Source organism: Arthroderma uncinatum (genome assembly GCF_011692745.1).
Source record: "Arthroderma uncinatum strain CBS 119779 chromosome Unknown scaffold2, whole genome shotgun sequence".
Lineage (NCBI taxonomy): Eukaryota > Fungi > Ascomycota > Eurotiomycetes > Onygenales > Arthrodermataceae > Arthroderma > Arthroderma uncinatum.
Window position 1 is genome coordinate 2,100,814 of NW_022983864.1, and position 26,016 is coordinate 2,126,829.

Genomic DNA, 26,016 nt, shown 5'->3' on the forward strand with positions numbered 1-26,016 from the left:
ATTTTCATTCATCTTTCACCTTGAAGAAGGCTTTCAAATCGCAGTTAGAAGACCGTGGCTGTCGGGACGGCCATTTACGATCATTCCTCTTCGTTTCATCAAGCCGGAGGAGACAGTTCGTACGGTCTTGCTTAGAGTCGCGGGATCCGAGACGCCGTGGAGAGAGTAAGTATCAGTTGCAACTCAACCCAAACCAACCCCGAGATGGCCCAAGTCCGCTGCCGGGAAGTGTTTCAGAGCGATATGCGGTGCTAACGGGGTGATGCAGTGAATTCCGCAGCAGTAGAGATCGATCTCTATGGTAGATATACCTTTCCCGAGACCCGCCGTCGAGTACAATGTGAAGGCATATGCTGATAGTTGTCTGCAGAGGTTTTGAACCTCGATAGATCTGCATCCAGGGATGATATTCGAAAGGCTTATCGAAAGGTATGAGAGCCAAAAGATAATAGTCCACAGTCGTTTTCCGTAGACGATGTTGCTGACCAGGACAAAACTCTTCAACAGTTAGCTCTCCAGCATCACCCTGACAAAGTCCAGGAAGATGGTCGAAAGGAGGCAGAGATAAAATTCAAGGCCGTCAGCCAAGCGTACGAGATCCTCTATGACGAAGAAAAGAAGCACATCTACGACACCCATGGCATGTCTGCATTCGACGGCTCCGGCCGCCCTGGTGGGATGGGTGGCGGACCTGACCTGGACGATATATTAGCCTCGATGTTTGGAATGAATATGGGAGGCGGAGGTGGCATGCCTGGCTTCGATCCCAGAGGTGGCATGCCAGGAAGACGCCGGAAGGGACCTAACGAAGAGCAACAGTATACCGTCAGTTTGGAGGACCTTTACAAGGGCAGAACCGTGAAGTTCGCCAGCACCAAGAATATCATTTGCAGCTCGTGTAAAGGGAAAGGAGGCAAGGAGAAGGCGGTTCCTAAGAAATGCTCGTCTTGTGGAGGCCAAGGTAAGATTTTTCTCTGGAAGCTTCCGATCTACTTCATGAGTTTGCCGTGGCTGATATAAAGCGATTTAGGACAAAAGGAGACCTTGGTACAAATCGGCCCAGGCCTCGTCACCCAGTCGATGGTGAGATGTACAACCTGCGACGGAGCCGGTACTTTCTACCAGCCCAAGGACAAGTGCAAGAAATGCAAGGGAAAGAAGGTCACAGAGGAAAAGAAGATACTCGAAATCTATATTCCTCGAGGCGCAAAGTGCGTATGACCCGCCCATTTTGACCGAGTACATATCACTAACATATGCCATATAGAGAAGGAGAGAGAATCGTTCTTGAGGGCGAGGGTGATCAGCAACCCGATATTGAGCCCGGAGATATCATCTTTCACCTGGATCAGGCCGAGCACAAGACTTTCAAACGTGACGGCGCCGACCTAGCTGCCACGCTCGAAGTCACTCTTGCTGAGGCGCTTTGCGGATTCTCCCGCGTTGTTTTGAAACATCTCGACGGAAGAGGCATTGAAATCAAGCATCCTCAGAAACCGGGCGACATCCTCCGCCCTGGCCAAGTTTTGAAGGTCCACGGTGAGGGTATGCCATTCAAGCGCAGTGACTCTCGTGGTGACCTCTACTTAATCGTTGAGATCAAATTCCCCGAAGACGGATGGGTTTCAAACCCTGCGGCCTTCAAACAGCTGCAAGAACTGCTCCCTACCAACGACGCACCTGCAGTTGAAGCCGACACCGTTGACGAGGTAGAATTTGACCCCAAGGCCAGCCTGGATAGCATGGGTGCAAATGATCCCCAGGGAGGCGGCGCTTGGGTCGACGAAGATGAGGAGGACGGTGAAGGAGGTGCGCAATGTTCTACCCAATAGTCCAAGGCACACACTTCATCAACATCACACACTGGGCGGGCATGATTGCATTTTGTTCCTTGTTATTACTTTTTAGCCACTACTTTGCTGTTTTGGCTCTTATGACTTCACCTTGATGACTTGCTAGACAAAGACATGACTTGTTATCGGAGATCAGGCTTTGGGCGTTTGGGGTTAAAAAAGAAAATAGGTTTCATACTTCCCCTCTCCTTTACTACTTAGAGCTTGGTGGAATTGTATTTAATTTATTTTGGTCGGCATCTCATTTGCATGACATGAAGATAGAGAATGGAACTAGGTTTATCTGTGATGACCAGAATCAATTATATTTCCACTTGGCATTATAACTTTGAGCTTCCCCGTCTTTCATCCACCATTAATCTCTCTAGCCCCTTTCGAATAGTTGCCTCCATACCATTCGAGGTAGGCTTCATATCCTTTTTCCGCACGAACACATGGGTAAATCCGCCAACGACCTTGACAGCTTCTTCACCTCTCCTGAACACCCCAACTTCATATGTCACGCTAGATTTTCCTAACTTAACCACACATAGACCCAGATCGAGCAAGTCTGGGAACGCAAAGGAGGCGAAGTAATCACAATATGATGAAACCACAAGCCCGATCTGTTGTTCGGCATTAGAGGGAGTGGATGTGGTGAACGGGTCAAGCCCACAGTGAGATATCAAGTATGAATTTATAATTGAGTCAAAAAGGAATGCGTATATGCTGTTATTCAGATGCGAATACATATCGTTATCGGACCTGCATCCCCGGTAGTTGTATAGCATTAGCCAGGTCAACATCTGTAGTGGAGGATCAGCAGGAGGCATACCATCTTGTACGGTATTCCAGGTGATATGGATAGTCTTTCCTCGTCCTTGCTTTCTTGCTGGGTATCCCGTTGTCCATGTCGGCAGCTTGTATCCGTTGTATCTGCCTCCAACGGACTGTTTGTAAATAAAAAGAGCGTCTTGAGACCGAATAATGTCAAGTTCGACCGCGACAAATTGGGCCGAGGCTCGTTCTTATCAGATAAGATCGATTATATAATATAGATCAGCTTAATAAGCATAGAAAAGTCACATGATAGATAAAGATAACGCGAAAAGCTTCAAAACTGAAAAAGATAAAAAAGATATTGGAAGAGAAGTTCACGATATATTTACCCGTGTTTGCTTGTTTTTTTAAGACATTCCCTATCTGCGCTAGATCTTATTAGTTTTTTTAGCCTGTTGTTTGTTTAATAGCTACCCCTGGCGTTCTCGCTACGTATCCTCGCCAACCTACTGCGGCGTGGCCCTGAACCCCCCGTTATGGCTCTAACAGTTGTCGAGGAAGCCAAACCGAAGCCTGAGGCCTTTAAAGAGCCCCCTGAGGTTGCTATTACGCCGTGCGATCCTTGGCCTCGACCATACTATCTTGAAAGAGGGTTGCTACGCGTAGCTCCATACCACTTCACTTATAATACTTATTGTAAGGAGAGATGGCGGGGAAAGAACCTGTTAAAAATTTTTACTACGGAGTTTCGAGACCGACCAAAGGAATATTACGTTCGTGTTGCCCGCTGCCTTTTTATAAAACCTATCTTCCCCATTAGTTAAATCAAATCCGAACTAACTGATTTCTTATAGCGGGAGGCCATTGAGAGTGGTAGCATTACTATTGACGGCGAACCGGCTACAGTCGACAGCATAATAAAAAATGGCCAGATTGTTTCGCATACATTACACAGACATGAACCTCCAGTGACTAGCCTTCCGATAAAGATAGTCCACGAAGACGATGATATTATCGTTATCGACAAGCCCGCTGGCATACCAGTCCATCCGGCAGGAAGATATAATTACAATTCTGTTGTTGAGATGATGCGGGCGGAACGCGGTCATGGCTGGAACCCACTTCCATGCAACAGGCTGGATAGGCTGACTTCTGGTATCATGTTTATTGGGAAGCATCCCAAGGCTGCGGAAGAGATGGCTGAATCACTACGGGCACGAACTGTGCAGAAAGAATACATTGCGCGAGTAAAGGGCTATTTCCCAGATGGAGTCGTGCTATGCGATCAACCCATGCTCAAAGTTAGTCCAGTGCTTGGTTTGAATCGCGTTAGAGCTTCAGGAAAAGAAGCTACAACGAAATTCCGCCGAGTGGCATACTACCCACCCGTGAAGAAGGCCGATAAGCCTGACGCAACCCCATCCACTGGTGCAGATGTGGAGAGTGCTACCTCACCAAATCCTGAAGTCAGAGCTGCCACGCCTCCGCCGCCGCCTGCTGATATTGACGAGGGCTACAGTATTGTCCACTGTCTCCCACTCACTGGACGAACTCACCAAATCCGTGTTCATCTTCAATTCCTTGGTCATCCAATCACAAATGATCCTATATACTCGAACCGTCGTGTCTTCGGTACTAACTTGGGCAAATCCGAGAGCACAGGCGAGAATGACGAAGAGATAATTGCTCGACTGTCACGTATGGGCAAAACTGAACCAGCCGATTCCCTTAGCTACCAAACATTCCAAACTCCTCCACCTGAGCGTGTTACCAATGGCGGTGACCCTAACGTGGTCAACGAACTACTAGCACGCGAGCATGACGTTATGATAAACGACTATCTAAGGCGGAAAGGCGAGAAAATGAATGGGGAACACTGCGACATATGTGGGACTGAATTATACTCTGATCCCGGCGTGCATGAATTGGGTATATTCCTCCATGCTGTTGCGTATTCAGACCTTACTGGCAGATGGAAATATAAGAGCCAAATGCCCAGCTGGGCGATGCCTCCTGATGGCGTTGATGGGCCAAAGGTTGCGCCGGAATGGGTTGAAGATAAAGATGGCGCCGTGGTTATTGGGAAGGGCATGATGGAAGATGATGAAACAGCTTTGGTACAAGGGCTGGGAACCCTCAACCTGACAAAGCTAGCGCAGGAAAGCTCGAATGCCGACCTGGCTGCTGCTACTGCCTAGACATTGTTTTAGGCCTTCATATATAAGTCCAATTGAAGATTTCCATGCATATAGACAATTATTAGCAAAATATTTAGAACTATTCATGGAAAGCGTAAACATAGAACATTCGTTTTATATATGTTGGTTGAAAAACTATGGCGATGAACAACCGCGCCTTGACATCAGGGGACGAAACTAGTACATTACGTAGCATGTTCCGTCAACATCATATGGAAATCTAGGTCAACTCCCTCCATGCATCTCCGTTGAGGGTGGGCTGACGTATCTTCCTCTGCAGTGGAACCTATTTGTTTGAGAATCGGGTAATTTATTCATTTTTTTTATTCGTCTAACCCAACCCTGATAGGAAAACCACGTTCCCTAATGTAGAACAAGGACGAAGATTAAGAGGTTCATGACAACACCCAGTTCTCCCCAACCGCCCAGCAAACAAACGAATAATCAAGAAACCGTTTACGATTCAGTCGTTAGTCTGCCCTTAGCGTTCGTGACCTTGACACCGAGAGCCTTAGCCTTGGCGATGATGTCAACTCGTTTCGCGGAAGAGACGGCGTGGCCGATCCTAATAGTTAAAGAGTAATTAGATATGATCGAGGATAGATGCGTTGGGTTGTTTCCAGCTAGGAACAAGACGTCTAGGAGACTGGACTTTGGGCAACGTACTCAGCAGCGTATGTGCGGTTGTGCATGAGCAATAGCTCAACGTCCTTGGGGTTCTGGACGAGGAACACTTTGTGTCCGGATGGGATCATGTGGCGGGTCTTCTTGTTGCTACCGTAACCAATCTGTTCAAAGTCGACCATGCATCAGTATGACATTCCACTCAGTCCAACACTAAGATTTGAGTCGCCAATTCGTAGCACTGTTGCTCGACTGGTTCCTTATCTCCGTGTATTTCGACATCACAGGGCTGACGGTAGATATAACGTACTTTTGGCATAGCAGCCTGGCCGGAGAATCGTCGGCGGACACGGTTGTCAATACCCTTTGGTTTGCGCCATGAAGCACCAACACGCATAAACATATCCGACTGGTGTCGGTTGAAGCGGTTCTTGTCTGTATTCCCATAACAAAATTCAATCAGCTCATCTCGTTCCGTATTCTTCGAGTTTTTTCCATCCAGCGGCAAAAATAGCCGTGTCCCACGCAATAAAGCAACCCATGCACTTATGTTCAGCGCAGAACCGGCGGGATTTCGAGTAACGACGAGTCGATTCGAAGGCTGGGGCCAACTAGAGGAGGATTGAGGTAGACATACGCTTCTTCACAATCGCGACATGCTTCTTTGCGGCGACCATCTGATAGGCAAAGGATATGTTAGCTCAAACAACCCGACTGAGAGGACGCAACACGGCCATCTGTGATGCCAGGCTCGAGGAGGAACGCACCTTGACGGATGTTACGGGGTCCCGAAGCTACTTGTTGGGTGGTGATTCTTCGATAATGTCGTCGTCGAGGAGAGAATTTGACGATGCCCGCAGTTCCAGATGCTTTTCCAGGTCGCACTTCCCGTTGTGGATTAGCGCGCTTGCTTCTAAGCGAGTGGAGGAAAATGGTTAGGGTTGCTGACTAAAAGCCCTACTTTATACGCTTAGTAAGAACAGGTCACATGTTCAGAACTAGATGACATAATAAAGTCTTGATTAGGAAAGGAGGAACGGACAAAGCACCAGTATGAGATATCAATAATCAAACGCCAGAATACCCAGACGCCAGTCTTCCGTTGGCCCATCAAAAGAAAATGCAGTGATACTATCCTGAATAGCGCATCTATCACGCCAGCATGGAGACAAAAATTAGTAGGAAAGTATGCAGCTGAGAGGATACAGCGGGGGATTGACAAAGAAGCATGTCGCATAACGGTCATATAAGAAGCAGTTCAAAGTCGCGGACAGTGGTTGAACAGGGCTGGGAATTACGGGCTGCCAATGAGACCCTTCACCCGCTCAACTCGCTCGACCGCCTTCTCCAACCGTTCCAGCCTCTTTCGCTTCTCCTTGTCGCGTCGCTCCAGCACCTGAACACGCTCCTCGAGTTTCGCTCTCTCCCTTCGTTCGGTTGCCACCATCTCGTTCGCCCGCATGAATAGCTCAGCACTCAACTCTTCAAGTTCGGAGTTTGCTTGGGTGAGTCGTGATTCTGCCTCTTTCCGAAGGGCCTGCTCGCGATCCAGCGCGCCTTGGAGGAAACTTGACGGGTGCTGCGCGGAGTCAGAGAACGGGTTTATGGTGGAATATATGGCCTTTTTGTTCGGTGGTGGAGGAGAAGAGGATGATGATGATGACTGTGGGAGTGAGTTTGAGGATACGGATTGACGAGACTGAGAAGCGCCGGCATTGCTGCTGGTTCGTCGGCCGTAGGGGAGATAAGAGGCGAGGGTTGCCAGTCTAGTCTGTTGCTGTGGAGGGGAAGAGGGCGGCCGAGACTGCGCCTGCTGGTCTGAAGATGAATGCGACGCTGGAACGGCCACCGGCTTTGACGGCGAGGTAGAGATGGTTCCTTGCGATTTGGTGCGTCCGGACTGTAGCCCATCTTCGTAGTCGGCTAGTTTCTCAGCTAGAAGTAGAGAATCAGCTTCGTTCTATTATGGGAATATAGATAGTAATAAACGTACCAGATAGAGCAGCCTTTTCGGTCAAAAGCCTAGTCTGCGCCTCCAACTCTTCTATCCGTCTCTGCTGAGCTATCACCTTCTGTTGTTGCTCTTGATACGCGCCTTCGAACCCACATCTTGGGCAGCCTCCGTTGGACAGGCTCTGGGTATTGTGATAGTCACTGGCTCCCACGACGGAAGCGGTTGAAGTACGCGACTCAATAATCGTAGTCGAAACTGCTGCAGCAGACATATGCTTATGTTCTAAAAGATCGTTTCTCCAGAGTCATATATCGTTGAAGTCCGTCTAGAAGTCGCATAGCCGCCAGCTAGGGCATGCGAACAAGACACAACAGGGGGATCCAGGTAATCAGCAATCCGTCGCCGTATACTGATGGAGCTGGAGTCGATATTCGATTTGCGTCTGGGGATATTGTCAACTCGACTGCAAGACAGATCATCAGCAGGCACAATGCAGCTGGGACAAGCGCTTTACTTTCCGAAACGTGTGGTGACAGAGGCTAAAAAAGCCACACTATGCATGGTCGTGTGGTCTGGACAAACACCAAACGTTTATCCTGGCGCCACTTTTTATCCCTCGAAACGGAGTTCGTGGACACAGGAAGAGATATGTCGAGCACTAGAGGGTGTTTTATCTGTCTGCTGAAACGACGGTCGACTGCGACGGCGGCTTGACGTTGCGATGATAACAGTCGCCGCGCTCTCGCCATCGAACCCCGGCGAATCAGGGGAAATACAAAGAAAACTAGCTTCAATAGTACCAAACACGCCAGGGAGGATGTTTCGTTGACAGGTAACGGTGCAGAGAAGGTGACTTTGTGCTATTTTTATATGTTATGAGGTGGTGGTAGATATGCAGAATTTACTGAGCTGAAAGATATAGTATGAAAAAAGCATTAACGAACTCCTCTATCCTACTTTCAAGTATTAAAAAGCGGCCGGAAACCATTTTCCCAAGGCGAAGAGAGAGAGATGGTGCACTAGAAGAGAAAAAAGAAAAAAGTAGATTCTGATAGGAAAGTACAGCTAATTTTAGAGGAAAAGACAAAGCGTGTGAAGGAAAAAGCTGATCAGACTCGTGAGAAAGGCGTTAGTTACAAGCTTGCGCAATCTTGGACCAAGGAGAAGCCTCTGGTCTCAAAACAGATATTTGCAGAGGCAGCTTCCAGGTAGAAACGAAAGACTCGTGAAAAGGGGAAACAGCTGTTCTGATAGAGTCATCTCAAATGCAAGCTCAAATGCTAAATGAAGACGAACAACGGAAAGCTGCAGAGCTGAGTATGGGACCAAGCTTCTTTCAGGGGACGAAAACGAACCCTCAACGCCAGCAATGTTGCGGTTGAAATGTTTCTATCGAGATGACAGGCATCGTAAGAGCGAGGAGTTGAGATGGAGTACCCCTAGTTAAGATCCAGGTCGTGGTTTGATCCTAAACACCAGCGTAGTGACACCAGCAAAGATAGGATGCCCAGGTCCTCGAGAGAAAAAAAGCTTCATGCGAAGGGTACGGGTGCATGGGAACCGATGAACAAAACCTGCTGCCTTGGTCTCCGTCTCAGTCAAAACGCTGGAATTCACATAGCAATAAAATAGAAATGCGGACAAGAAAGGACAAGACAAGGAACCGTTTGACGTTTTTGGAATGGCATGGCGTAACAACGTGAAGAAAAATCGTTTTTTCCCCCATGGAAAACAGGATGTAAAAAGGGCCGAGAGAATATGTTGCAAGACGACCGGGTGCGATGAAGGGCAAATCCCACTCTTCTTTCATATCACATTAGCCAAGAAAAGGAAACAAGGACGGAAACGGAGTTTGGAGAAAGGGGGAAAAAGGGAAAGTAATGGATGCCAAATAAAATCCGTTATGTAAGGAAGACGTTGCGTCATCATTCCAGGAACATTGAGAGACGTGTATGTATTCGCTCGTTAAGGCAGAGATAGAGAGAGAGGTCGGGGAAGGCGATGGAGGAAAGAGTTGCAGGATACATGAGCCGGTGTGATGTTCAGCAGGCGGAAAAAGAAATCTAGGCCAAGTTGACACCACATCCCGTATTCCGGCCAGGATTGTAACCTCTAAGGTAGGCTTCTGTCAAAATAGGATTTTTAAAGGGAGAGCATTTAAGAGGCCTGGCCACGGTTGTATGGGTTGCCGCGGCGGGCATTCTTCTGCTTCGCGCTGACAGTGCTCCATCCATCTTCGTCGGGGGTTGCGGGAGATGCTGGTGAAGCATCTGCTGATGGGCCTTGTCCAGGAGGGCCACGGTGAGAGGTACTGCGAGATCCTCCTCGGCTGTGAGGTGGACCCCCACGGCCTCTTCCGCTGCCATTGCGCCAGCCACTGCTCGTACGGCTTGCCAGTTGCGGGCGGCTCTTCTCTTGACCAGCTTCCGTCTTTTGGCCTTCGGTCTGGCTAGCTTCTCCTCCTTCAGCGGGAGTCCTCTCTTCACCGGCTTCCTCGCGCCTAAGAATCTCAACAGGCTTTCCGGCTTCTGTGGCCTCTTCCTTGGCTCCATTGGCCTCTGCTTTTTCAGCCTCCTCCCTAGCAGCCTTCTCGGCCTTTTGCTTCTCTATGCGCTCAGCCTTGGCCTTCTCATCGGCTTCTCTCTTCTGTTGTATAGCCAATTCCCTCTTCTCTGCGACTTCCTTTTCTCTAGCAGCAGTGTCGATAGGTTTGGCACCTCCGAAGATACTAGCTTTGGTCTCAGCGGCGACTGGGGGAGCTGCAGTTGCCTCTGTTTCTGGGATCGTCCTCTTCTGCAGGTTGAGTCTTGGCCTCGATCCAGGGGCAGCACCGGCAGCTGCAGTTGGAGTTGTTGGTTCAACGGGAGTTTCTGGCTGCGCAGGAGCAGCAGGTTGAGCGGGAGCATCTGGTCGCATTCTTGCTCTCCATTGGTTATCGAGCTCTGGTGCAGTTGGGGCTCTTTCGGGGACGGGACGTTCGGTAAACTCGCGGCGGGGTGGTCGAGAGCCATCCTGTGAACGGCCTTCACCCCACGCGGGAGAGGCTCTGCGGAACTGAGAACCATCCTTGCTCTGTGGGCGACCTTCCCTCGCGACGGAAGCGTTTTGCAAGCTAGGAGAAAGAGGGCCTTTTCTCTCCCAGTTAGAGAAGTCGCGCGATCTACCGTCGTTGGCCTGTTCGTAGCCACGTCGGCCACCACGCTCGCTTCCGGCGTCAGAGCCGGCATCGAAGTTGCGGCCACCACCGAAGCTGGGTCGGTCTGATACACGTCGTTGGCCTGGGAGGTCAGGCAGGGGTCCCTTTCGGGTCCAATCACTGAAGTCTCTGGTGTCATGTCGGTCCTTGGCTATGCGGGCGTTAGTCACGACTGTTTGGGTGAAATCAGCTGTAGGTTAAAGACGAGAAAAGACGTACGAGGTTCCGCGATGCTGACTCGAATATTTCTTCCTTGAAGAGAGGTACCCTGGAATGTGAGTGCCTTCTTGAGACCATCAACTGAGGCAAATTCAACGTAACCGAACCCTTTGGGGGCTCCGGTAAGCTTATCCTCCACAACGCGAACGCTGGTTACCTCGCACTCAGCAAAGAGCTCCTGGATATCGGCCTGGGTGGCCTCAAAGGAAAGGTTACCGATGTGGGCGGTGTACGGTGGCTGGGTTGGCATGGGGAGTTCTTCTCTCACGGAGTAGCCGCGGTCTTTAACTTCTGTTAGTTATCCAGGCAGGAACTAGGAACTCTGAGTTATCCATACCAGCATGCTCCTGAGTGTAACCGCCGGACGTTCCGAACGTGTTGCGATCTCCGCCATAGCCAGAGCGGGATGCGTAAGAGGGCACTATTTTTCACATTTATATTAGGACCGACTTGAGTTTGATATTAAGGTGGCATGCTTACCAGCTGCATCGAAAAAAAAGGTAAGAACCGATCTTGACAGCACAGGTTGATAGACAAGGGATGAAAGGCGTATCACTTACATGGGATAGGATTATCCTCCATCTCATCAGCCCAAGAGCCGTAGCCTTTTTTGTAATGTTAGCAAAGTCGCTACCTTCGACCCTCCCACTCTCTCCCCCCGAGTCTCGAGAACTCACTCTCATCTGCCAGAAAAGTCCCAATGGACATCTTCTGGGCTTTCGACTTTGCAGGAGCTAAAATCATCATGGTCAGCGACATAAATCCCCTTTATCCTTGCCTGCTGGCGGGGGGCTCGCAGTGTGCAAGGTGGAGTGGATGGGGAAGTTGACCAACCCATGATTGCGATTGATAGAACGCGCGAAGGCGGTGCGCGTTACTCTCGTAGCCTGAAAGAAGCCTATGGATAAGTAAATCCCTAAGCAGCAGCAGTGTAGGCGGTTTCTGGAGACTGTGGTGTGATCCTGTCGGTCAAGAACTGGACGTGAAGATCAGAGAGTGAACAGTGTCTTTTAGTCAAACGATAAATTTTGACGATGACGCTAGGGGAGAAAAGTCAGCCTGAGTGCGTGCAGAGGAGCCAGCCAATCAGAGTGCTGCATTTTGAGGATGCTTATGTAAGCTCTACTTCTAGGGTTGATAAACACGAATAAATACGATAGAAGGATAGAAGGATAGAGGGATAGAAGGATAGAAGGATAGAGGGATAGAAGGATAGAAGGATAGAAGGGATAGAGTAAGTATACATATATCAAGTACTACTACAGTATCTATGCATATTGACAACTGAGTACGGTCGAGGATCCCCGAGTCTGTGACGATACACCGCTGAAGGTAAACTCTGAGCAGGTGCTACTCTGTTCATGTGAAGTGCTTAATCGCCACCGCTGGAACCCCTTACTTGGAAAAAGCAAGTCGTATCAGGCTGACCTGTCTGATAGGTGCGCAGATTCCCTAGCTAAGATGCTAGTTGGTCAGCCATCTTTATATAACCCAAGTCGTGTGCAGGCCCTCGGTTGACCCCGCCTACGCTTTGTAACGAGTTAACCTCCTTTCAAAGTAATTAAGTCTTGTTGATAGTGAAAGGAGAAGCCAGCTGGTTCTACAGTTTCTCTCAACTTGTTCATTATCTTCTGGCTTCCAAGGTTGTTCACTGAGTGCTCCATTTTAGTAACCACCACTAGTGTACTGCTGGTGAGAGTTTTCACAAAATAAAGGAAACTGTTAACTTAGAACTCAGTCTCATATTATCATCACTGATTACGTCCACATGATAGAGAGGTATATAGATATAAACGAGATGGCTCTCTTTAACCCCATCCGTTCACGTCTACTCCGTACCTACCTACCTAGGTATGGAGAAGGGCGATCTTATCTTATCAGATCAGGGCTTGGCTCCGAAATCAGGAAACCTTATTTTCACCACATCCTTGGAGGGCATCAGATTGAATATTGCCCAACACCCAATGTATAACAGTATAGCAAAGAGCTCAGTTTGGGCCGAGAAGTTGATGAGAAGGAAGGATTTATAGATGGGAACTACTATCGGATTGTTGCAGGAAGTGAGACTAGATCGAGGATAAGAACAAAGCAGAACTAAGGGCTTAAACAATTTTCTTACTTAGCCCTGCCTCTCTTATAAAGAAAGATCAAGAGGGTGTTCACTTAGAAATAGTATGGATTCGAAGCAGCTTGCAGCCTTTGAGATGCAAAACGATCAATGAAACTGAACAAGTCCACTATCCAATCACGATCTAGTAGAAAATCATGACTAAGCGAAATATCAACCGCCTCAGCAATCTGATTTGGCAGAGAACAAACATTGGACTTGATAGGAGCAGGCCATCCATACAATGCATGCAGGATGAGTAGAAAGGATGGATCGAGTACATCTCACACTCCTGTGGCAGTGCCTCCAATTCTGCAAGCTGGTGCTTTGAGTGGTATGTACTCTCTTATCCCTGACTTACGACGTCTATAATGGGGATGGTCCCAATGGATCTAACATACTCGGTGTGATCCAGGTACCTGCGGTCTTCTCTATGGAGGTGTATCTGGAGTGCTTAGAGCGCATCACCCTGTGATTAAATCTATATCCACCGGCGTTTACTGGTTTGCGTTTGGCAGCTCGTTTTGGTGTAAGATCCCTCCCCCTGCGACTCAGCATGCTTAACCCTTATGATGATAACCATTTATATTAACCAAAACTTCAACAGGGTTGAGGAGCAATATTCTCCGAGTTAAATATGAAGACAATGCAACCCCGAGAGAGCGCATCTATGCAAGCGTGGCGTCCAGCGGTTTAGCCGGAGGAGCGGTTAACTGGGCAGTTAGTACGTATTCCATATATAAAACCATGGCATTCTACTAGCAAGATCACAGCAGATCTGCCATAAGCCAGCCCTGATATTAACATGACATATAGATCGTCGCTTCATCCCTGGGCTCGTCGTATGTTCTGTACTTGGACTCGTTGGGCAATATTCCTACAATAAACTTGAAGAGCGCCACATACGGCTACAGTCAGAACCTTCGTCTACAAGGACGTGGGCTGAACGGATGGCAGACTCTCGATGGATTCCGATCAGAAACTTGTCCGACGAACAGTATAAAAGTATGCTGGATGAGAAGATTCTTAGCGTTGATGTGGAAATTGCATTAATTGACGACAAGTTAAAAGCACTCCGGGAGTCTGGTAGCGAAAAGAAGGATTAATGGATAGAGTATAATAGTTTGGCTTTCTTTTCCTTCTTTCGCGTATATCTTTTTTTTCGGATTTGTATAATATTTTGTAAGATGGTATATTTCAGCGCGTTTCTAGATGTTTAGTTAACAAGGACATGATTTTAAGCCTTCATAAATATGCCTTCTCGCTCATCTCCCCCTATGTTCAGACCAGCCGTTTCGGAGGCTTGCGGAGATAACGTCAACGGGACTCGCCCGAAAGGTTAATCGGATGGGCGGCAACTACTGTTAAGAGTTACATTACGTGTTTTATCCCAGATTATACGAGGGGCTACATCACGGATTCCTAAAGGGCGTGGTTGTGGCGTGGGTATCATGTCGACAACCTAGGCTTGATATTTTATTTTAACATGTTTGAACTCCGCAATGGTCGTTCTGAGCAAAAGTCCTAATCCAATATCCAATACCCCAACACAAGATTTTACGATGACTTCCATGCCAATAGAATCGAGGAAGAAGCCTCGCGTGTTCAGTCTAGGTTCAGTCGAGCATGTGGGAGCCGAGTATCTTGCAGAATTCCAGCAGGAGTTTGACTTATACACGGTCGATAAATGTACTCGAGAAGACGTCAAGGGGTTGCTACAAGAAAACATCAAAAAATATGGCCCGATAGATGCCTTCATCGCAGGGCCGGGTGGCCTACCATATTATCCATTCGACGAAGATATTTTCTCCCCGTTGCTACCGAGCTGCAAAATTATTTCGACCATTACTTCAGGCTATAATATGTTCGATGTAGATTGGATTACGAAGCAGGGCATGTGGCTGGCAAATACCCTCGATGGCTTTGCGGAACCTACCGCTGACATGGCCCTATTCTTACTCCTGGCTGTGTTTAGGAACACCACAAATGCAGAACAGAGTGCGAGAGCAGGGACTTGGAGAAATAATCTTAACCCGACCCATGATCCCTCCGGGTCTACATTAGGTATCGTGGGATTAGGGGCAATTGGAAAGGTTGGTGGGCTCACATCAAATCTAGGGAGATAGTATGGGTGCTAATAAAGAGTTTCTTCTTACAGTACCTAGCTAAGAAGGCTGCAGTGTTTAATATCAAGGTCGTATATTATAGTCGAACTCAGCTGCCAGCAGATGTTGAGTCCGAGTATGGGGTAACCTACTACGCCTCCTTACACGATATGCTCGCGGTGTCCGACGCAATCTCCATTTGCTGTCCATTAACCGAGAAGACCAGAGGGTTGATCGGCCCAAAGGAGTTCGCAGCAATGAAAAATGGCGCTTATCTCATTAATACGGCTAGGGGGGCAATTGTGGATGAGAAAAGTTTGATTGAAGCCCTTGAAAGTGGGAAAATAACTCGAGCAGGCCTCGACGTCTTTGATGGAGAACCGAACATAAACCCTTACTTCAAGACTAGCGACAAAGTCATTATTCAGCCTCATCTAGCAGGTTTGACGGACTTGGCAATTCGACGAGCTGGAAAGGAATGCTTTGAGAACATTCGTTCTCTGTTCAGGACAGGGAAGCCAGTTTCGCCGGTGGTTGATATTGAGCGCAACAGTGCTGGGCGGAACTAGACGATTGCCGGTTTGCTTGGTAGAATTATACAATTATTCCTCGGCCTCCTTAAACCACTTGTTTTCTAACAACTCCCTGGCTGTTGGCCTATCCCTCCAGTCCACCTTGATGATCCCTAGGATAAACTCTTTATCTTCGTCACAAACCTCCTTCTGTGTTATCATTGACAACGGCGTAGTGCCTGGATTGGGGATCTCCTGCATTATCCACATAATGGCGTGCACAGTCTCAGGACTTGCAATTTCCTCATACTTACCTGGCCACGGACCAAAGTAGCGGAATTATTGTTTCAGAACCTCTAGGCTATATTCTCATGGTTGTATGGTACGACGGTATGGTCGAACAAGTTGAAATTACTGCCATAGATAAGACTTACTAGCTAAACGAAAAATTAATACCATATGTCTGTGGTGGAATTATGAGGAAAGCTTACCACAGCTCCAAATGACCAGATATCAGCCGGGGTGCCCCAGGGGGTTTCCATGATCATTTCAGGGCTGCGCCACATTGGTGCTCCCAGCGGAGTGCCTGACTTTGCCCATTTCGAATCAACATGACAAGAGCCACCAAGATCCCCAAGCCGTATTTTTGAGAACCGTACTCTGTCGTCCAAGGATCCCTCTTTGTAATTCACAAAGATATTATCCGGTTTAACATCTATATTCCTGTCAGCGATTCTAACGAAGTCCTCCCCTGAAAGCGTTTGAGGATATCTAACTCATTCTCCACGCGTGGATGACCCTGAACGCTCTTAATAATGACAGTCTCTTTGGCTTGATTGCTAGCAGAGACACAAGCCAGGATATATGCGACGACCTAATTTTGGATGCTTACCATGCCAGCCAAACGGTATCTCGGATATGTCTGGCGATTGTGTATTTTCCTAACCTGCCCTGAAGGCCCTGTCCGATTCGAAAGAGCGAAGACATCGTCAAGTTAGTACGCGGGACGTCGGTCTCTGATATATATCGTAGGTGCCAAGCCCGAAATGATAAAACTCATCTTAACGTCTATAATGTCTCTCCGTCTTACAGCCACCACCTAGATAATCAGTACAGCAAACTACGATCTCTATACTTTGAACATGGCAGAAGAAATCACAAACACCGAAGGGTCAAAAGATAATAAACAGGGGAAGAATGCCTGTATTACTCTCTAGAACCGCCACCAAGGCTACCAAGCTGATAACACCCATAGTCACCGAATTAATGACCCCCAGGCCGAAGCGAGCTGCATCCTCGCCCATCGAGCCCAAGCCATCTCGCCTTAAACCGTTCAAAAACCGCAACGGCCTAGACGCATACATCGAAGCTCCCGAATCCTTCTCCCAATCAACAGTAATCTCCCACTCGGACGATTTCGTGATAATAAACGACCTCTACCCCAAATCCGCCATTCACCTACTCCTTCTACCCCGAGACCCTACCAAATTCTTCCAACACCCCTTCGACGCCTTCGAGGACGCGGAGTTTCTCAAAAGCGTACGGGCCGAAGCTAGCAAGGTACGGAAACAAGCTGCGTCTGAACTGCGGCGGAAATTCGGTAGATTCTCGGCTCTAGACCAGGCGAGGAGTGAGGCGCTTGATGCGGATCCGGCGCCGGACGAGCTTCCGGGGGGAAGAGACTGGGAGAAGGAGATAATGTGTGGGATCCATGCGCATCCGTCGATGAACCATTTGCATGTTCATATTATTTCTGTCGATAGATGTGGCGCTTGTATACGGCATAGGAAACATTACAATAGCTTCTCTACGCCGTTTTTTGTTAGTATTGATGATTTCCCGCTGGCGGAGGACGATGAGCGCAGGCATCCTGATAGAGAAGGGTATTTGAAGTCAGATTTAAAATGTTGGAGGTGTGAGCGCAATTTTGGGAACAAGTTCACCCAGCTGAAGGCGCATTTGGAGGAAGAATTTGAGGACTGGAAGCGTATCTAGTTAACTCACTCTTTTTTACTTCTTACCATATAGCACGGTATGCAGGAGAAGAAGAATATTTAAAATAAAGAGAAATTGATTAATGCACCTTATTACCCCCATAGTTAAAAGATTAAAGCCCTATCTGCGCCAAACAACTTGACAAATAAGGACGAGAAGAGGAAGAAAAGATAATAAACCGCCTGCGCCTTTTGACTCCGGAGCTCCATACCAAAAAAGAAAAAGGATTTTGTAAGAACGGCCAGCGAAAGCTCCTGGACGGAAGAATGAGACAAATCGGTGGACTGGACGGCCATTGCTTAAAGCATAGTGAAGAAAAAAAAGTAAGTGAAATGGGTATAAGGAGTGTAGTTAGGCAACATGAAACAAGAATAGAAGTAAAAAGTGCGAAACAAAATGTGGGAGACGCCCCGGCTTAATATCAGAAACGCCGGAAAACAGCCCACAGTTTGATTGCGTGGTCGTTAAGATCGTGAGATTTCTTGACCGTCTAAAGGGGGTTGAAGTTGAGGTTGGTGAAAGGCAGGGGTGGGTGAATGAGAAAAGATATACCCCCCTCCTTCACAACCGCTTAGAGCTGGCCCGGCGATCTAGCATGGACCAAAGGCTGGAACCTTCGTGAACCTCAGAGAGGCGGTAGCCGCTAAGCATTTCGTTCTCGACAAAGACTGATGCACGCTTGAATCTTCGGTCGGCGTATTTCTCGTAGATGGCGAGGTGGTGTTGCTGTGGCGACTCGCAGCATTCAAGAATGAGCGTTATCAATTGATGAAGCTGGCCATAGGTATAGTTCGAATGGTAGACGTGAGCGGGAGTCTGGACATAAATGATTAGTAGGTGTAAACAAGAAGAGTGTGGTAGGAAAAAACATACCCAATCTCCCTTTCTCAGCATCATTCTCGCCAAGCAATGAGCTCCTGCGGCAGTGAAACTAGGAGGTGTACCGACGAATCGTTCGTCCATAATCGTGAGTTCGAGGAAGTACTTGGCGAGCGTACGTGTCTCCAGGTCATAGTCGTCAGCCTTGCTGATTCGACGAAGGAAACTCATTGGGCCAGGCCATCCAAGCTCGAACTGGAGCATGCTAAGCATGAATCTTTCGGCCTTGAGGATCTCATCGACCGTGTATCCATTGTCCACCATGTACACGATCTCTTGGACGGAAGGGCAGTTGATCTCTTCATACTTGGCAGCGATAAAGATAGCAGTGGCGCCAACGAGCTGCAGCTTGCCCAAAGAGACAATCTTGCAAGAGAGGAAGCGATCGATGTAGTTGACACAGAGGAAGAGGGTCTCGGGAAGAAGGGAGAATCGATGGTGAACCTGGACCAGCCAGTCCATCAAGACGGAGCGCATTGACCACTGGATCTCTGCCTGGTTGTCCATGTAATGGGCATTGGGCAGTAGTTTTAACTGGAAGTCGCATTAGCATACGGTTCATTGGTCAATTCACACAAAGACAACATACCTCAAGCTCCCGTAGGTACTGAAATATTTCATCTCCATACTCAGCTACCATAGTGGTATCCCGGAACTCCTCTTCGTACTCGTCGATGGAAGTGGAACTGTCCACAATCTGCTTTGCGAGGGCTAGCTCCTGACGGGCCTGCTGGCTCACCTTGGGATATAGCACCATGGTCGCGCCTCCAGTGGTATTATCACGGGAGCGACATGATCGGGCTGTAGCATAGCCATCCTCATCGTAGTTGTCCTCTTCATCCTCTTCCCAGTACTCCTCTGGTTCAGATTGGGCCAGTGAATAATCGTATTTGCGCGACGAGACGGTGGCATCGCTTGGACGTTTAGTCAATGGTCTTGGAGCCCTGATGACGCTCTCGCTGGAGACACGAGCAACCTGCTTAGGCTTTGCCATCTCATTGGCGTTGCCAGACACACGGGATCCAGTTTCGACGGCCGGCTTGGCCACGGCTTCCTTGGTCGCGGGCTCTTCAACGATTGTACTGACCGTGGTAGTTGTAGTCGTAGTCGTAGTCGCGGCTGGAGCGGGGATAGACTCCTTGACGACAGCTTTTGGCGCATCAGTCGCGTCTTTCAATGGCTTCTCCGGTTCTTTAGATGAATCCGTTGTCTTTTCATTTACCGAAGCGTGTATATTCGAAGCCTTCTGCTGCTGCTGCTTGACTGGGACTGCTAATGGCTCCTCGACGACCGACTGCAGGACTGGATCTTTGAATACGGCATTGCTGCGTTTGGTGTGATTCTTTTTGGCCTGTGGCTTCTCGACGGGCGCCTTTATACCGGAATCCGCGTTGGCAATGCTATTCACGGTCGATTTCGCGCCTAGAGAGTGAATAGGGCGCTGGGCCGGACGCGCGAGACAGAGAGGCTTCTCTGCGATCTTGATGGTATCCTTGGACGGCAGGGAAGAGTCATCCTTGGCAGAACGAAGGGAATTCACGGTGTTGCTGACATCTCCAAACGCTGCTCGTCTGGTGGGCTCCTTGTTCACTGCATTGTTGGCGAGAGTTGATAACGCAGGTGTAGATTTGTTGCGATGATGGATGGTCTTGCCAGCACGGTTGAATGCTATCATGTTCTCGTCAACTCGGCCACGAATTGTGCGAGCCGGTCTCTGTGGCTATTACGGGGTCATTGTCAGTGAGAGAACATACAATGGATGTATCAACGGGCATGCTGAGGGGCATCGGTATCTCGACGGTCACTTAAGGGGCTGGCAGGGAGGTACCTTTGCGTCCATGGTGACGAGATGTAGACAAGACGAGCAAGAGAGTTTTAATCCCTTACTGTCCAGCTATCCTAACCGGGTCTATATCGATACTGGATAAATGGGTTGATAATGTCAGATCTAGATGACCGTTCCAGCAGCTTCTCACTTTGAGACGTCGGTGAGAGAGTATCACTCGCGCAGAGCCATGAAGGAGAAGAATAAGGGGGGAGTCCTGGGGATGTGTCCTCGTCCGGTCTGCCACCACGTCCGATGTGTGCTCCTGAGGCCGAGGAGGGAGGGAGTGTCTCTCTGCGGCTTGTTTATTTATCTCTCTGCTTGTTGTTGCTTTCTATCTTTCTTTTCTTGTTGATGGAAGGAAGAAATAAACAAAGCTAGTCCGCATGCGGTTAGCGCCCGAGACGAGCCTTGCTTAGCAACGAGAGTCTTGGCACGATTACGTCATGGACTCCGGCGCGACTTCGCGTCTTCCCAGCGAGCGTCCAGAAGGCATTTTGCGACTTTACAGCACAATGGCGAGGGTTACAGATATCACATTTTATCTGGCAGTTGCTACAGGTTACGCGACAGGGTTGGCGCCCTTTTTACCCCCAGAAAAATTGGGTGGTGGCCGGCGGTGGAAGTTCGAGATGGCGGCCGGATTTACGTGTCGGGAAACACGCTGAGACGCCAAAGCACGTGACGAGGACTTGTCCATTTCACTTTGCGACAACGAGGAAGCGATACAGAGGAGAAGAAGAAGATATAAGAACAGAAGGAGGTAGAAGGAGAAGAGGAGAAGAGGAGAAGAGAGAGGCGAGCTACGGGCGGCCTGTCCCCGGCAGCGACTTGACTGGTAACAACTGACCGGGACGATGCGACGAGAAGGCTGTCGCAACAGTTGACGTCGACGTCGGCATCGCATCGCCATAGCCGTCGCCCTGACATCGGCGGCCGTCTTGTGCGTTGTCCTGAGGCCCAGGTCTCCGCGGCGCAGGCAGGACGGAAGAAACGAGCCACAGGTTCAGGTTTCTTCTTCGGTCACAGGATCCATCGCAGCGCACAATGTTCCGAGCCCGCGATCGCAGGACTTGCGAGGGCCAAGCGGGTTTCACTTTTTTTCAACAAACATGCATCTAATCGCCTGCTCTAGCCTATTGTTGTCGCATTCATCGCTTGAGCCATGGTGCCACCGGCTCTGCAGTCGCTCAGGCCTCACGTCCGCGGTTGTATGTCGCATCCAGTATCACATCATCAGTATCAATATCATCGCCAGTGTCAACAGCAGCAGTAATAATAATAGAAGGGATAGATGCGATTAGCGATTGATGCATTGCGCGGGAGTTAGCGATGGTGCATTATACGGGGTCCGTTCCTGCGATCGCAAGGCGCAAGGCGCAAGGCGAGGAGCATGCGATATCTCATATTAAACGACCACGTTGGAGTCCTGTTGGGCCGCTCTCTGCCGTCATGAATCAGACCCAGCGTCTGTCTGTCGTATACTTTTGCGCTGAAGGTCGAACGCAGGAGGTCGAGTCGCGGCGCATGAGACAGTCACTTTTATAACAGGCCTCGCCAGATCGCCGGCGCCACCACGATGCCATGGAATCTATCTTGACTATCGTCGAGCACGGCCAGCGGAGAGCAGGCGAACCGGCAAACATGAAACTATTGACCGCCGTTGGTTGGCTGTTATTTATTATTGGGTTGTTGCTTATTATTTCAGCTCCCTCCTCCTGCTGCGGCCACGTCAGGGAACGAAGGGCCGCCCTGCCTGTTCCTCGATCGCTCGGGTTACTCTTCAGAAACCTTCCCGACTCCTCTTTTCCTGCTCCATCCCTGCCCTCCAGAAGAGACAGCTTTGGTTGCTTGCCTGCTTGGTTTGGTTTCTCCGAAAGGGGGGGGGAGAAAGGGCCCATCGACACGCCGGATCCTGTACATGTGTTTTAACAACGCATTGAAATCCGTCCTGCCCTTGCGGATCAAAAACTACCTGTACATACACCCCCCCCCGGTGTGCGCAGTGTGCCGCTGTGATGAGCGTGGCCAACCCAAGCTGCAGAATCGGGTGGATCGTCGCAAAGACATGGCAAATGGACCCAATCCTAGGCGCATTTAAGTTACAGGTCTCTTCCATGCAGGATTAACGAAGGGTGCTGCCTCTTGCTCGCCGGGAGGAAGAAACAGACCATAACTTTCCCCGGCGCCAGTTCATATACTTTCGGGCTGGTCCATTTGATACGGAGCGGTTCGAAGGAACAATTCCCACCGACTCGAGATGGAAACATAGGACCAGCGGACCTTGGGGGGAGGAACAGTTCCAGATATATAGAGTATCAGAATAACAGCGCAGAGCGCATTAGTATCATGAGGTGTAATTGGGCCTCGTGCCTTAGTTTGCGCATATATATCCTGACCGAGTATTCTGACTTTGGGCTGCCATCCGGATCGCATGAGTAGAGTGAGTCGAGGGAGCGTAGTTCTCTGTAAATATCTTCAGAGCCGACAGTTTCAGCGCCGGTTCAGCGGTTTAAAAGTGTTCTTCATATTCATACAAGTAGCAAAGCTAGACCTGGGCTGTGGTGGTGAAACCTCCTCCACCGTTCGTTCGCAACATCCACATCGCTCTCCTTCGCTCACCTTCTCCCTCGCCCCATCGTCCTCGTCCTCGACTCAACACCAACACTTCTATCGTTGCCCGTCTGCCCCCGGATAATGGCCTAGTAGGTGCTCCCTCTCGCCTTGCCCTCCTGCCTGCCTGGCAGACCGTCTATCTAGAACCTGCCGCTGATCCCCATTCTGTGACAGGACCCAGACATCACACAGCGCCCCCAGGCCATCGACCACCACCATCAGCACTCATCGTGGCGAGCCTGACACCCCGAGGAGACTCGTTCGGCTCTTGCGATTCAGCCCTCATCGTCTTCTTCAAGTAGAGGTATGTCCCTGGGTGCGATTTCATACTTCCGACTGCCCTGCCGTTCTGCTTGCGGTCTGGCCATGTTTCCTCTCTATCAGAACAACACAACCAGCCTTTGTCTGCCTGTCCTGAGGGCTGCTTCTGCACGATACATACATGTCGGGATACAATCATCCCTTCTCTACTGCTTTTGACTCTTTTCAAGGTGCTGACCTCCCTTTGGCGAGTTTGCAGGGTCAATCGTCTTCCACCGCTTATACTAAGAAATTTCCACACCCATAAATCAACACGGATACCTCCAACATCATCACAATACAGACAAACCTGACCGCCTGGTCAGATTGTACACTCGATATTCCACCCCCTGAGACCATATTCTTTGCCATCTCCCATACTCGTGGATGAGACAAAGTGAAATTTGGTGCCCCTATCAAGGTCCATCGTCGCACACTCACTGCGCCAACGACGGAGCTATAACCCAGCTGTTCGAGGTCAGAATCCATCGGAAATGCCTCAGGAACAACGGGTGAGAATGCAGCCTTCGGCTCATGACTGCGAGGGGTCAGGAACTGGCAACCCGGTCGCCGAGGCTCAGACATACCATGACGACCATCAGGTTGACCGCCAGGTCAAGCATGGCTCTCCCTCAAACCCATCCCCAAAGCATGTTGCCTTTGAACTCCTGCTTGACGAAACCTCGAAAATGCGAGCCCGCATCCCCATGAGGGTCCAGATCTTCCCGCATGACACCACAGACTCAATCGTCACCACCGTCAAAAACTTCTACGGCATCTACGAAGGAACGGCCAGCGGCGTCAGCTTCGAGGATCAGGACGGCAACACCCTCATTGCACGGTATGAAAACCTCAAGAACAGTATGACAGTCTATGTCCGTGTGATACCGAACCATCACTACCCCGATCAACACTCGCCGCCGTCGTACTACGCCGTCTCCCCAATGGATGGCTATCCACGCCCTACATTGGGAGAACCATTCTCGATGCCACCTCCTCAGCCCAACCAAACATTAGGTTACGGTCAATCCCTATCCCGCCCTACCTCTCGCGCTGCTGCCGGAAAGCGAAGCGTCTCCCCTCCTGCTCGAGGTCGCCGAAGCGCCTCCAGGCAGAAATCCTCCCGCGCCGGTGTCAAGAGCCGTGGCTCAAGCACACACGGAAGCTTCCATGATGACGCACATATGCCCTGCAGCGACAGCGATGGCGGCCAGAGCTCAGTGAATGGCACAAGAAGGACCAAGAGTGACCATTTTGGGAGCGCCGATATTAGTATGGAGAATATTCTACAGGATGGGAGAAGGAAGCGCCCAAAGTTCGAGAGCTCGGTAAGTATCGCCCCAAGACACCTCGCATGTCTTAGGGTTGCCATCATTGCTTGGGAATTGATATTAACGCTTTTCTATTCCCTACTCTAGGAGCTTCCTTTGTTTGCTCCTCCTCAAGTGCCCCGGACGACTTCGGCATCCTCCATCTCTCCACAGCGACGCTCTCTTGCCCTCGATGCTTCGCCATTCGCAAGGCCAAACCAGAACGCATTCAGCGGCTACCAAGCGCTCGCCTCTCCTCAGAGCTTTGGACATCACGAGAAGTTGCATTCCCTCCAAAATGGCAGCGGGAATAACCCATACGCAACCCCTACCGTACCACAGCATGGTCATAGGCTACGTAACCGCACCAATTCTAACTCTGCGGTGCATTACGCAACCCCAGTCAACGGCCATGGCATCTTGCCCACCCCTGATCCAACCATTGCTAGCTGCATCTCAGATGAAGATGTCGCAATGCAATTGATCAGACTCGGAGACACATCTAACTTCTCGCACGGTCGTAACTCTACATCCACCGTCGATGATGCCTTCAGTGGAATCGCAGACGCTCCCTCATCCACCGGCGCAACCACCGATATCTCAGATGCCAGCGGAGACGAAGGTGACCTCCCAACTAAAATCAGGGAACGTCGCGAATCCAGCGCCTCGCTGCCAGGTTTGATGAGGAAGCACAAGTCATTAGACGAGATTCTTCCCAGCTGTGAAAGCAGTGACCCAACCAGCGATGATATTGACGGGGAGTATCAACACATGGCGTCTCATGACAACATCAAGAGTGAATATGACGACGACCCCCTTTATGAGGCACAAGCCTCCCGAACTAAGCGTTCGAGGAAATCGGCCAGCGCAACAGCAACCGTAGCCTCGACCAAAGCGCCTGGCTCTAAACACGGCTCTACGGCCAAGGCAAACCGCAATGCGAAGAATCGCCCTACCTCTGCATCTCGCAAGGGTAAACAGGCCCCCACCAGTGCCGCTAAACCAGTGCCGCCACCATTACTTCCAGCTACCGCGCAACAAGGAGGAGTGAACTTCCACAACCAATTGGCCGTCGACGAAGAGGATCTGTCTACCAAGCCTCGCTGCCAGAGATGCCGTAAGAGCAAGAAGGGCTGCGATCGCCAGCGCCCCTGCCAGAGATGCAAGGATGCTGGCATCGGCATCGAGGGATGTATCAGCGAGGACGAGAATAATGGTCGCAAGGGCCGATATGGGCGCCACATGGGCGTTTCCGTGAAGAAGGACCTTTCTGTTGGGATAACCAATTCCCAAGAGCCGCCAGTTACTGTCGCACAGTCTACGGTCTCGTCTACTACGTCAGCTGCGCCTGATAAGAGTAAGAAACGGAAGCGTTGATCGCTACGATATCTTTATGAGAGTGCATGCCCTCTTCCTCGTGCCATCGACATCGACCGTCTTCCACCCCCGGCGAATGAAGTATCATTGTTTCAGCTGTTTCTTTCCTAGAGCAACCACTGCCACAGGCAATGGGATCGGGTATCGTCCTTTGTGCAGGCACATATCCTTCGTCGCTAACGCATTT

At 49.8% G+C, this 26,016-nt stretch overlaps 9 protein-coding genes across 9 annotated transcripts; 5 read left to right on the forward strand and 4 right to left on the reverse strand.

The window, feature by feature from the left end:
- Window positions 1-204: 204 nt before the first annotated feature.
- GIQ15_02601 (LDJ2 protein) lies at window positions 205-1,832 on the forward strand (the record flags this gene model as incomplete). The annotated part of the gene is made up of 4 exons (XM_033550018.1): window positions 205-228; window positions 460-961; window positions 1,031-1,211; window positions 1,268-1,832. 4 exons carry the CDS (start codon window positions 205-207, stop codon window positions 1,830-1,832), a joined length of 1,272 nt encoding a protein of 423 aa, XP_033407179.1.
- Window positions 1,833-3,148: 1,316 nt separating this feature from the next.
- GIQ15_02602 (pseudouridine synthase) lies at window positions 3,149-4,810 on the forward strand (the record flags this gene model as incomplete). The annotated part of the gene is made up of 2 exons (XM_033550019.1): window positions 3,149-3,211; window positions 3,467-4,810. 2 exons carry the CDS (start codon window positions 3,149-3,151, stop codon window positions 4,808-4,810), a joined length of 1,407 nt encoding a protein of 468 aa, XP_033407180.1.
- Window positions 4,811-5,266: 456 nt separating this feature from the next.
- GIQ15_02603 (60S ribosomal protein L32) lies at window positions 5,267-6,111 on the reverse strand (the record flags this gene model as incomplete). The annotated part of the gene is made up of 4 exons (XM_033550020.1): window positions 5,267-5,375; window positions 5,477-5,598; window positions 5,745-5,869; window positions 6,072-6,111. The coding sequence occupies 4 exons, from the start codon at window positions 6,109-6,111 to the stop codon at window positions 5,267-5,269; spliced, it is 396 nt and encodes a 131-aa protein (XP_033407181.1).
- Window positions 6,112-6,728: 617 nt separating this feature from the next.
- On the reverse strand, window positions 6,729-7,659 carry GIQ15_02604 (uncharacterized protein; the record flags this gene model as incomplete). Its single annotated transcript, XM_033550021.1, has 2 exons — window positions 6,729-7,369; window positions 7,428-7,659. 2 exons carry the CDS (start codon window positions 7,657-7,659, stop codon window positions 6,729-6,731), a joined length of 873 nt encoding a protein of 290 aa, XP_033407182.1.
- A 1,886-nt stretch (window positions 7,660-9,545) lies between these two features.
- GIQ15_02605 (translation initiation factor 4B) lies at window positions 9,546-11,641 on the reverse strand (the record flags this gene model as incomplete). Its single annotated transcript, XM_033550022.1, has 6 exons — window positions 9,546-10,735; window positions 10,804-11,085; window positions 11,141-11,224; window positions 11,364-11,408; window positions 11,481-11,537; window positions 11,638-11,641. 6 exons carry the CDS (start codon window positions 11,639-11,641, stop codon window positions 9,546-9,548), a joined length of 1,662 nt encoding a protein of 553 aa, XP_033407183.1.
- A 2,831-nt stretch (window positions 11,642-14,472) lies between these two features.
- On the forward strand, window positions 14,473-15,584 carry GIQ15_02606 (uncharacterized protein; the record flags this gene model as incomplete). Its single annotated transcript, XM_033550023.1, has 2 exons — window positions 14,473-15,003; window positions 15,069-15,584. 2 exons carry the CDS (start codon window positions 14,473-14,475, stop codon window positions 15,582-15,584), a joined length of 1,047 nt encoding a protein of 348 aa, XP_033407184.1.
- Window positions 15,585-16,669: 1,085 nt separating this feature from the next.
- On the forward strand, window positions 16,670-17,522 carry GIQ15_02607 (aprataxin-like protein; the record flags this gene model as incomplete). The annotated part of the gene is made up of 2 exons (XM_033550024.1): window positions 16,670-16,730; window positions 16,783-17,522. 2 exons carry the CDS (start codon window positions 16,670-16,672, stop codon window positions 17,520-17,522), a joined length of 801 nt encoding a protein of 266 aa, XP_033407185.1.
- Window positions 17,523-18,083: 561 nt separating this feature from the next.
- Window positions 18,084-20,241, reverse strand: GIQ15_02608 (G2/mitotic-specific cyclin-3; the record flags this gene model as incomplete). Its single annotated transcript, XM_033550025.1, has 4 exons — window positions 18,084-18,338; window positions 18,396-18,935; window positions 18,991-20,121; window positions 20,230-20,241. The coding sequence occupies 4 exons, from the start codon at window positions 20,239-20,241 to the stop codon at window positions 18,084-18,086; spliced, it is 1,938 nt and encodes a 645-aa protein (XP_033407186.1).
- Window positions 20,242-23,636: 3,395 nt separating this feature from the next.
- Window positions 23,637-25,829, forward strand: GIQ15_02609 (C6 finger domain-containing protein; the record flags this gene model as incomplete). The annotated part of the gene is made up of 2 exons (XM_033550026.1): window positions 23,637-24,470; window positions 24,561-25,829. The coding sequence occupies 2 exons, from the start codon at window positions 23,637-23,639 to the stop codon at window positions 25,827-25,829; spliced, it is 2,103 nt and encodes a 700-aa protein (XP_033407187.1).
- Between the last annotated feature and the right edge of the window lie 187 nt (window positions 25,830-26,016).